The 12,061-nt window shown below is 44.0% G+C and overlaps 1 protein-coding gene across 3 annotated transcripts in view; it reads right to left on the bottom strand.

Moving 5' to 3' along the window:
* Positions 1-2,864: 2,864 nt before the first annotated feature.
* The window catches only part of Bud13 (BUD13 homolog), a 20,735-nt gene continuing 11,538 nt past the window's right edge, over positions 2,865-12,061 (bottom strand). For 2 of the 3 annotated variants that reach the window (XM_026779488.1, XM_026779489.1), the window contains exons 7-13: positions 11,876-11,978; positions 11,415-11,553; positions 11,021-11,205; positions 10,733-10,814; positions 10,116-10,262; positions 9,196-9,298; positions 4,815-5,165 (exon numbers count right to left, since the gene is read on the bottom strand). In XM_026779488.1, coding sequence (XP_026635289.1) covers positions 9,235-9,298; positions 10,116-10,262; positions 10,733-10,814; positions 11,021-11,205; positions 11,415-11,553; positions 11,876-11,978 — 720 coding nt within the window. In that variant the 3' untranslated portion in view covers positions 4,815-5,165; positions 9,196-9,234. Of the gene's footprint in view, positions 5,166-9,195; positions 9,299-10,115; positions 10,263-10,732; positions 10,815-11,020; positions 11,206-11,414; positions 11,554-11,875; positions 11,979-12,061 lie in introns of all 3 variants that reach the window. The other variant, XM_013346173.2, reaches the window with a different exon arrangement.

Genomic DNA, 12,061 nt, shown 5'->3' with positions numbered 1-12,061 from the left:
GGCGCACGCCTTTAATCCCAGCACTCGGGAGGCAGAGGCAGGCGGATCTCTGTGAGTTCGAGACCAGCCTGGTCTAGAGAGCTAGTTCCAGGATAGGCTCCAAAACCACAGAGAAACCCTGTCTCGAAAAACAACAACAACAAAAAAAAACAAAACAATTATATATTAATTCTAATAATTAAGTTAATTCTGAATCTTATGGAATAAGTTCAATGGTTTTAATATATAAAACAACTCTATGCACATTGAGAGTCAGTAATATATTAAGAGGTTCTGGAAAACCTAATACCATAATAGCATAAAATTCTGACTTTTGAACAGAATAAGGGCTTTGAGCCACTTATTTCTCCTGACTTATTTTTTCCTGATTTATTCACATCAGTATAGTATGTATAGAGGCTTCAGAAATTGGTGTTCCTCATACAATGTGAGAAAGAATTCAATTAGTTCTTTTTATAAACTAAAATCTCTTACTTTTGGGATATTTGTTGCTACTCTTTAAAAAAATACTATTGCAAGCTCTTTTGAAACAACTGGTTCTCTAAATCTCTTCACATATTAAACTTTTATAGGATTCCAGCTAACTTCTGTATAGCCTTGGGGATGCCTATCAACTGATGGTCATTCTTGTATGGTAACTACTTTCCCAGGTAGAACCTGAGTTGGTCAGTCCAGGTCTCTGCCTGGCCTCCCTGCCCCCAGCCCCCACCATACACACATCACTGTCTACACTGCTGTGCCAGTAAGGGGCTAGGACCAGCTTTTCCAAGTGCTGTGGCTGATGAGGGGCAGGACCACCTCAACAAGTTACTGAACATCAACATGACTTTAGGTGTCAGCCTAGACCATGGGCATCCACAAGGCCTTTGGTGGTAACAGTTTCCAACTGCAGTAGGGCCACAGACACAGACCACATGGTGTTCCAGTTCCACCTCTCTCCACAACGAATCAATTGCTCTTTTCCTCTCCTATCTCTCCACTGTGTGCTCTATCTCTCTCATCTCTCTATCACATATTTGGTCCTTCTAGTGCCACGTGTCACAGGTGAGTGGGTGGGCACTTCTGGCCACCCCAGGCTGCCTTCAATGTTCTTTTTTAAAATTACGCTTTTTGTGTTTGTGAGCAGGTATGCATGTGAGGTATGGAGGGTCTTTCCACCATGTGGGTCTCAGGGAACAAACTCAGGCTGTCAGGCTTTATAGTAAGGACTTTTACCCACCGGACCAACTCAATAACAAACCGGTATTCCAGCCTAAGAATTTTTAACTATCAATTTCCATAGCAATAGGTACCTATATTAATTTACTTCTTGATATCTGCTACACAGTGATTCCAAACTATATTCTTTTTTTATATTTATTTATTATGTATACAATATTCTGTCTGTGCATATGCCTGCAGGCCAGAAGAGGGCACCAGACCCCATTACAGATGGTTGTGAGCCACCATGTGGTTGCCGGGAATTGAACTCAGGACCTTTGGAAGAGCAGGCAATGCCTTAACCTCTGAGCCATCTCTCCAGCCCTATAGATATTCTTATATGTAACTAGTTCATACATGTTCCTCTGAAGGACATAGCCAGTGAAACTACTCTCGTGTGCATGTTAGCTTGTTTTTGAAAGAGGGTCTCTCATGACCCTCTTTCAAAAGAAAGAAAGAAAGAAAGAAAGGCTAGCCTCTGGTCCTGGTCTTCCTCCATCCATCTCACAAGTGCTAGCATTATCATCACAGGCCACCACATTATTAGAATATTAGAATTACATATCTAATTCTGTATAGCAAATTAATGTTTGCCCCCTCATTCAAATTACCTATTTCAGGAACCTATTTCAGGCACTGAAGCAGCTTCTAACAATAACTCACAGATGAGAATCATGTAAGGGTGAGGGACTAGTTACCAAATACAAAATCTACTTTATTATTCTAGTTTGGGGTATTGAATCCAGGGTACAAGCTGAGTCTACCACTGAGCCACACTTTCAACACTCCAGAAATAATTCTTTATATAAAAAGAATACACAAGCCAAGTGTGGTGGCACAGGCTGCTAATCCTGGTACTCAGAAGGCAGAGGTAGGTGTATTTCTGTCAGTTCAAGACCAGCCTGGTCTACATAGTAAGTTCCAGAATAGTCAGAGTTATAGAGTGAGACCACCTCAAAAAAAGGCAGTGGCACTATTAGGAGATGTGCCCTTGTTAGAGTAGGTGTGACCTTGTTGAAGGAAGTGTCACTGTGGGGGTGGGCTTTGAGGTCTCTTATGCTCAAGCTATGACCAGTATCACAGTTTACTTCCTGTTGCCTGTGGATCAAGATGTAGAACCCTCAGCTCCTTTTCTGGCCCCACTTCTGCCTGCCAACCACCATGATGACAAACCACTGAAACTGTAAGCTACCCCAATCAAATGTTTTCCGTCACATGAATAGCCATGGTCATAGTGTTTCTTCCCAGCAACAGAAATCCTAAGACAGTACATACACACATATTTATACACATACAATATACATGTGTATATACACATACAGGGTCCTTATATATACATGAAAAATGGGCAAAGTTCCTTAATAAAAAGAAAACACATAAAGACGCTCAACATCATTATGGAAATCAGAATCACAGATTTACCACCTTCCACCCATAGGATGGCTGTAATAAAAAATAGGACGTACAGACAAGGATGCAGGGGAAAAAAAATCAAAACTCTCATCTACTCTTGGGAAGAAATCTGGAAATTCCTCAACAAATTAAAACATGGAGTTCCATATGACTTAATGACCGCACTCCTAAGTCTGTATGTGTGTGCTTGTGTATATATATCATACATACATACATGTATATATATGTACATACATATACATACACACGTATATTTCTTTAAAAAATTCACCCACCAAAAACCTTGTATATTGGTTATTCATTGCAGCAATATTTATAACAATCAAAAGTGGAAACATTTTGTAACCATCAAATCGTCATTAAAATGTGTGTGATAACCACACAGAAATATCAAGTCAAAAAGAGAGAAGGGGATGTTGCAACACAACTAAAGTTTGGAAACATGTGACATGCAAGTAGCCAGACACAAAAGGCCATGTTAGATGACAGCTGCATTCACATGACAACAATGTCAAAGTAGAAATCCTGGGAGGTGAGAACTCAGCCAGGAGTTGTCCGGGGCAGAGGTAGTCAGGGGAGTGACAAGTGACCAGGAACGGAAACAAGGTTCCAGTATCCATACGATAACAGTACTTCAATATCATTGTTCTGATGGTTGCACAGCTCCAAGGTGTGCTAAAACACATTGATTCTACACTGAAAGGACCATATGCTATGTAATTTATCTTTTAAAGCTACAGGGGGTTTTGATTTTAAGAAAACACTGAACATCATCACAGCTTTTTTGAGTCCCAGAGCTAGAGCTAGTAGCTCTGCTTTTGCAGGCTTGGGTCAAGTTATATAGATGAGGGCTGCGCCTAAGGCCTGCCCAGGCAGGTCTGGAGAAGGCCTCTGCCTTCACATGGCCCCTGGAGGGCTGCTGGAGTGCCCACTGGGAGGACATCTTTCTTCACACCAAGCTATCCTGGAGGGGACTGCAGCCATGTCTTTCATGAACTTTCAGAAGTCACATGATTCCTACACATCCTATTGGGGACACAAGCTAGACCTACTTACTCCAGGAGCGGACTACCCAAGGGCTTGAATGCCAGAGAGCAGGGACCAAAAGAGCTACCCTGGAAGCTAGCTACCAACTTAATGCTAATGGAGACAATGATACTAACAGCTAAGAATTTTGTGGCGTTCACTATATGCCAGCAGTTTTTAAATGCATAGTAAGCCCATGAGGTAGGTGCTCTCCTCTCTATTTCACAGAAGTTACGGCACAGAGAAGTTAAGCAGCTCACACCTGCTAGCAAAGGACAGCCAGAGTCCGCTTCCAGCAGCATGGCGCCACTGCCCAGCCTTACAAGACCACATAGCACTGCTTCCCAGTCTTATGTCCCAAGTCAGCTGCCCATCTGCAGCCCTCAACCAACACCGGCTGACACTGAGTTTTCATTCTCGAGAGCTGTGTGGCCGTACTAACTGCAGAACAGAAAATGGTGTAATGTGCATCTAGTTAACTGCGAGTGAGGCAATACCCCACTAGCTATCTCAATTTTTATTTTTTTCCAGTTTTCAGTTGTCTTTTCCTTCCTGATTTGTACAGTTCTGTCACACAGTCGATCCTTCATGTATGCAATCCCTCATCATTGTTTTAGACTGCCAGTGCTTTCTCGGCATCTGTAGGCATCTTTAGCTCTGACTTGACCTGCCTATTGAAGGGAGAACCCTGCATTATGCAGTAGTCAAAGCAATCACAGTTGTGGTTTGAACTGTCTTCACATGGGGTGTAACCCATCACTTGCTCCTACCAGATTTTAATACTCGCTGCTGGGGTCACAAGCCCAGGGCCCTCGTATGAGCCATCTTCCAGCTTCATGGCACTAAACTTCATCTGGGTCCATAATGGCTTTAGGACCCACTTCACTTTTGTTCATACAATAATAAAAATAACAATAATTTTCTGAGCCCCACTAGCCACCTTTCCCACTAACATGTAGCACCCACTACCTCATCACACACCAGGTTCCAGGATTCCTGAACCTGTTTTAACACTAAATTCTGATTTGCACAGAAGAACAACTGCCACTCCCGAAGGTTTTACTCACACTGCTCGCTAGATGAAGGAAACACCCTTCACTAACACCCCCAAGACCCCAGGAAGTTCAATACTAGCTGGAATTCTTCCCCAAGCAGAATACCCAGTTAGGAAATGATTACAAAAAATAAATATGTGTTTATTTTTAAAAATAAGAAGAAAAGCACTGGCTAAGAACAAGCCCTGGGATAGAGAAGTCACTGTGTTCTGCCAAAGCCAGTCAGACAGCACGGACACAGCCAAGGGTAGGTGCCTAGTCCAAAGGTCAGAACTGACCGCGAATTGCTGGTCTGTGTCTAGCAAGACAAGCATTAGAGCTGGATGTCGGGCTGTCCTGTGCCACCACCACCATAGCACCGCACAGCCTCGGAGAAGCTACATGTCCTCCACACTCCACTTGTAGGCAAGCTCCTCCACAGCCTTCTTGCTTGCGAGCCTGGCAAAGCGCTTCTGTTCAAAGCCATTGGATCTGCAATCAAAAGAGAAGTTTTAGTCAGCCAGAACCCAGAATGTTTATTTTAAAGTGGACAGGGAAGCTACTCAAGGGAATACATCTAAAACATATGCAATAACATCAAAGCAACAAAACATGCAAATTAACCATTTCCCAGTCCCTGTTCAGACCTATCGCCACACTTAAAGAATTGTTTCAAACCTTCAACCTTCACTATTCCCTACAAAGGCTCGATACAGTTAGGCCTGAACTCTCAGATACTTCAAAGACTGAGAAGGAAGATCACAAGTTCAAGTCCTGCTTGGTCAAGGTCAGCCTAACAACTTCATGAAGCCCTGTCTCAAAAAAAAAAAAAATAGTAAAATAGCTGGGCACGAAGGTGAACACCTTTAACCCCAGTACTCGGAAGGCAGAGGCAGGCGGATCTCTATGAAATTGAGGCCAGCCTGGTCTATGAGAGTGAGTTCCAGGACAGCCAGGGCTGTCTCAGGAAAAAAAAAAAAAAGTAAAATGAAGGCTGGGGATGTAACTCAGTAGTAGAGATAGAGCCCCTGCCTAGCGTGTACCAGGCTGAACCCAATACACAGCACAAAAACAAAGACTCAACTCTCTCTCGGCTGTTGGTCCACAAGCTCCATTGATGGAGGAAGGTCATTGGTTAATTAATAAAGAAACTGCTTGGCCCTGATAGGTTAGAACATAGGTGGGTGGAGTAAACAGAACAGAATGCTGGGAGGAAGTGAGCTCAGACGTCATGCAGCTCCTCTCAGAGCCAGACACGATGAAGCAAGCCGCCAGGTCAGATATGCTGAATCTTTCCCGGTAAGCGCACCTAGCGGTGCTACACAGATTATTAGAAACGGGCTAAATTAATACGTGAGAATTAGCCTAGAAGAGGCTAGATATAATGGGCCAGGCAATGTTTAAAAGAATACAGTTTGTGTGTTGTTATTTTGGGGCATAAGCTAGCCAGATGGCCAGGAGCCAGGAGGCAGGAACGCAGCCCTCAGCTTCTACTACACTCCATTATTTAAGCATGACTGAGCTCTCACTGGAAATTAAGTGCTATGGATGTGGCAGAGCGATACAGCACCTGTTCTGACAAACTCAGACAAGTGGCACAGACAGATGGGGGAGGGTAATAAAAGGATCAGGAAGGACTAAGGAAGCCACCTTGTGGGAATGGCCCCAAACCTCAGTCTGAAAGCAACAGATAAACAGGCATAGGAACAAGACCCTTGGCCTGGGCAGTGCTTACTAGTGTGGACAGAGCCTAGAGTGTGACAAACGGAGTGGCCATGAGTCAACACTGGACGCCAAATCCCCATGAGCTTAGGACATGGTTAGAAAAAAAAAACTGGCAGAGGCAGGCATATCTCTGTGAGTTTGAGGCCAGCCTGGTTTACAAGAGCTACTTCCAGAACAGCCAGAGCTGTTACATAAAAAACCCTATCTCAAAAACAAAACAAATCAAAAACAAACAAACAAAAAACATTTCATTGGGGAAAGTTGAGTTAAAATTGCATTTCAAAGAAAGACAGCACTCTGGAGATGTGTGACAAGAAAATTACTACAGCCCCCAGGGCAACAGAGGAAGGCAGTGATACCAAGGATGGCAACAGGGACATGAGAAGCAAAATCAGCAGGATTTTGGCTGACTAGTCACAGTCAAAGGAGGAGGTCAGTGTGCCTCACCAGTTAGTCACCAAATGACCAGACAAATGGGGATGCCATCTCACAGGCTAATGAGCACAGGAGGGAAGCAACCGTAGAGGAGTATGCTCTGTACGTGTGAGCTGCATCTGAGGCACCTCAAACATGCATGGACAGAAGACTCCACCATGCTGATGAACACACTAATCTGCATCAGACTACAGATCTGGAACATGGACAGACAGACAGATAGTGGCTGGAGGCAGCCTGAAGAACAGTGAGGGGCTACTGATGGAGAACTGAGAAACCCCAGGGACTAACAGAGAAAGGGTCATTCAAGATGGAGTAAAGGCATGACAAGGAACCAAGAACAGGTCATTATGGAAGCCAATTCAGGGGTGAGGTTTAAGTAAATGGTGAGTGGACCACAAATCTCAAATTCCCTCCCCACCCTTCTTTCTCTGCACTGCCACCCCTTATTTATTTTTCCTATGAGACTAAACATTTGTACACATACGAAAAATACACATACTTCACATACACACACACATGAGAACTCTGGGAGACAAAATGACTGAAAAACATACTCAGAAAAGAAGATTAAATGAATAATAATAATAATAATAAACTAGATTAGCCAGGCATGGTGGCACACACCTTTAATTCCAGCACTCAGGAGGCAAAGGCAGGCAGATCTCTTTGAGTTTCAAGGTCAGCCTGGTCTACAAAGTGAGTTCTAGAACAGCCAGGGCTGCTGTACCAAGAAACCCTGTCTCAAAAAATCAAAAACAAACAAACAACAAAACTAGGTCTGCAGAGTTCTAAGTCTGGTGTATAGAGAAAGTCAGAGAAATGAACAGCATAGTAAGCACTTCAGCAGCAACAACCAGCAGCTGCAACAAGAGCCACCTCTGGGTATGAAGCAAGTAAGACTTCAGGAACACCCTCCTGCCAAATGAACTGCATTGTGACCAGAAAAGCACAGCAGCCAGCTAGCCAGCAACCACAGCCCCTCTATGGCTCTCTACCCACAAGAACTGGAGTCTTAGATTTCAGAAACAGCCTGAGGGACAGAAGACAACGCCTTAGGCCAGAATAAGGTAGGAAGTAGATTCAACCCTCAAACAGTAATTATAAAACCTGCACAAAATAAGTTGCAATTGAAGGCATGGTTGAGTACTAAAGCAAGAAAAAAATCCAATGGGAGTCTTTCTGCCAGAGGGCAACTTCTCAATCTACACAGCAAAAGTAGGCCACAGGCAGAACATGGCCTGACTAGCTTGAGGTGTTAGTGGCAGTGGGAAGAGATGCTACAAAATTAAATCCTGAGACAGAGACACTGCAAAGGGGATAGACCCAATTATCTACCCCAAACTTCACAGCGAGCTTTGGGGAATCACTATGCATGCGCACAGGATACCCTACAGTGAAAGTGTTAACCAGTTATGGTGTCACCAGCATGTAATTTCAATATTCAAGAGGCTATGGCAGGAGGACCCTTGAGCTCAGGACCAGCCTGGGCTACATAGCCAATTCTAAACCTGACTAGCCCACAGAGTAGGGTCCTATCCCCAAAACAGAGGGGAGAGATTGGGGAGGAAGAGAGCGATAGGCTACCAACAGAAACCAATCCTGTGAATTGAATGTTGCAATCAGCAGAAAGGACTCAAAACACCATTTATATATATTTTCCAAAAAGAGAAAGCTGTCTCTAAATTGGTAAGCAGATGGGAAATCTCGGCGGAGATATGCAAGCCATCAAATGGGAATTCTGGAAGCAAACCAGCTGAAACAAAACACTCACAACTGATAGCAACTGACAGAAAACAACTAAGACATCAGGCCACAGGTTTTGGAAACTCCAAAGCCACCTTAGCCTAACAGATTTTATAAAGTGCAATCTTCCCAAGTAACTGCAGAACATATATCAAGTGCAACAGTCACAAGGGAGACTCAAAAGAATATGAAAATATCCTGGACCAATCCACTGTGCATTTCAGAGAAACTTCTCAGTACACCAAGTGATTTTCTGACAGTGCACAGTGAAAATGTCACCATTTGGAGGTCTGAAAACTCAGCAGATCTACGTCACACATGACCAATACATGCAATAATACATGCATGGGCAAAAGATACAAAGCATGAAACGTCCATGGGCTGGAGAGACGGCCCAGGGATTAAGATAACTAAGTGGCTGCTCTTCCAGAGGACCTGCGTGTGAGTCCCAGCACCCTATTCTAATTCCAGTCTCAGGGGAAGCCCTCTTCTGGCTGCCCCAGCATTCTTCCCGCATAGACATAAAGGTAGGCAAACAACCACATACAAAAATAAACTTAAAAGAAGGGGGGAAAAAAGACTATAAATTGTGTATGCAAGCAATGGTGGCACATGCCTTTAATCCCAGAACTTGGCAGGTAGATGTCTTTTGAGTTCAAGACCAATCTGGTCTATAATAAGAAAATTCCAGGTGAGTACCAGGGCTACACAGAGAGAGCCTGTCTCAAAGAAAAGAAAAAAGCCACAAAGACCATAAATTTTAATGCAGAACTATCAAAAAGCTCTTTGCATGTTTCAGACCCACATAAAAGTGTAAGAAGCTAGGTTTTATTCTTTGCTTTATACCTCCCTTTTCTGCTGGTGACACGGCAGGCTGTACTTCCCTCCTGCACTTCATCTAAACACGTCACAATAGACAAATCCCGAATCTAGCTCTCTACTATAAGCTAGACATTAACTACATTTGCAAAAAGTTAAATCAATTCTGTCCTTTTTGTTTGTTGGAAAATAATTGTTTTCCATTAAATGTAATAGTAATTATATTAGCATATAGGAGCTTTATTATTTTACACAGTAAATAAGTGCTTTTAAAAATATACTTAAATTTTTAATATAGTGACTATAAATATATAATCAACACAAAAAGCTTTTTGGGATCTTCAATAGTTTCTTTCAAAATTATACACTTGTTCATATGGGCACACACACACTAATTGAGTGTGTGGAGGAAGGAACAATTTTGAAGAGACGGTGCTCTCCTATCACGTGGGTCCCAAGACTTGAACTCACATCATCAGGCTTGGCATCAAGTGCCTTCACCCACAGAGCAGTCTCACTAGCACAGAGTATAACAGGGTCCTGAGATTTACAACTCTGAGAATCATCATACTAAATGCTAATGTCCCGTGTGGGCCCTGAGATGGGACCCTGCGACTGGCAGTAGGCAGGGGCTGTCCTGGCAGTCAGGAAGCCTCTTGAGTACTCAAGTGAGGCACTAGTAAGTACCCACGTGAGGTGGCGGGGCTCAGACATTACCTCGGACTTCCTCCTAGGACAGTGAAGAGAATTCCTGGTGAAGACACAACACAGAGAAGGATGCAGCACACAAGCCTTGCCCATCCTCTGGCCAATGTTTGAAACAAAGTGTGTCCTGTCAGAACTGCTTCGATTATCTGTCCTGAGCTTTTGAAAGGACATGGAAACGAATAGGAGAAACAGCCCAAACCTTAGAACTGACGCACACAAAGGAGAGAGTGGGGACAAGCACAGACGGATCGAAGACGGCACAAAGTCAGCTGTGGTTCCCATGCCTGCATTCCCAGTACTCGGGAGGTGGTGCATGAGCTGAGATCAGCTGGGCTATGTAGTGAGACATTGTCTCAAAAACAAAAGCGAAAAAAGAAAAACAGAGAAGAAAGGTTAAGGCAAGCAAAAGAAGGCTGGATGGTGGTGGTGCATACCTTTAATCCCAGCACTTGGAAGACAGAGGCAGCTGTATTTCTGTGAGTTCAAGGCCAGCCTGGTATACAGAGCGAGTTTCAGGACAGCCAACATTACACAGAGAAACCTTGTGTCAAAGGAAGGAAAGAAAAAAAAAAAAAAAAAAAAAAGAGCCAGGCAGAGGAGAGAGGAAAAACAGAAATCACATCTACCTGTCCACTCCATCCCAGCGGTATCCAGGCCAGATATTGAATCTATTGGGCGGAGGTGCAGGACCATTATAGCGAGGCCTCACTAAAGACAAAAATAAGAAAAAAGAAATTAGCTACTGTCATAATTTGATTCAGAGCTGGATGGCAATGGGAGAATTCTTCACGAGAGTTCCCATTGTTTTGAACCCAAGCTTCCAGCAGGCATTCCAGCTGTGGGCAGGCTCCTCTGTGAAAGCTGTGTCCATGCCCTCTTAACCCACCTCCAGCTCTGGCAACTCCCAGTCTCACCTTTCTTGTGCTTGTTCTCCTTAGCCTTATTCTTCTTAATGAAGTTGGCCATCGGGTCCCCTTCTCTCTCTTGTTCTCTCAGCATCCGATCCAGATCTTCATCATCGATATAGCGGGCCAGAGGCTTCTGCATCTCCTTCATGGCATCCTCTACATTCTGCTGCTGCTGCCGGCTCTGGGCAAGCCTGGGCAAAAAAAGAAGCATCCTGGGTAACCATTTCCTCCTACATTGAGGGACTGCAATGCTACTCTGCAGAATTTCCTCTTTGTAGCAGCAGAGGCTAATAGTGTAAAAGCTCAGAATCCCAGCTGGAGGTAGGAGCCTACCATCTCTCAGAGACTCAGCACCTGAGGCTCATCCCCAGATCAGCTTTGTGTTCAGAGGTGCTCTTACCCTTTGCCCCACTGGGCATAAAGCTCATCTCGCTCTGAGTCCTTCTCTGCTTTTCTCCTCTGCTCCAGGCGTTCCAGCTTCAAATTCCTCTTACGACCAGACTTGTCTCGAAACACCGTTTCAGCGAATTGAAACTGAGCTGTGATGGGAAATCACATTTTTAAAGATAAACACCAAGCATCACAATCAAATAACATTCTAGCACTCAAGACCAGCTGCTTCGGATCTTCCTGATGGTAGGAACTCTGCAGTCAGGCCACAGTGGCTCCTACCAACGTATGCACATCATGGGGGAAAGAAGCACTTGGAATACTGAGGCTAGAGTGCTGCACAAAAAACTGAGTAGACATATGGAAGCAATGAAAAGTTTCAACTAGCAAATACAATAAGCCACACTTAAAAACAGAAAAGACAGAGAGCTACATGAGCTGGAAGTGGCCCCTGAATGCTCTCGTTTGTACCTCCAAGGGCTGTGGTGTCTTGGTCCTGTTTCTTGAGATCCTGCTGCTCCCGCTGAACATCAGTCACCAACCCAGTTTTTGCTCCAGAATACATACGTGCATGCTGTAAAAGAAAACAGGAATACATGTATGCAGTCTGTGCAAGAGAACAGGATACATGTGTGCAGTCTGTGCAAGAGAACAGGA

Source organism: Microtus ochrogaster, chromosome 5 (assembly GCF_000317375.1).
Source record: "Microtus ochrogaster isolate Prairie Vole_2 chromosome 5, MicOch1.0, whole genome shotgun sequence".
Classification (NCBI taxonomy): Eukaryota; Metazoa; Chordata; class Mammalia; order Rodentia; family Cricetidae; genus Microtus; species Microtus ochrogaster.
This window is presented reverse-complemented; position numbering and strand designations above follow the sequence as displayed.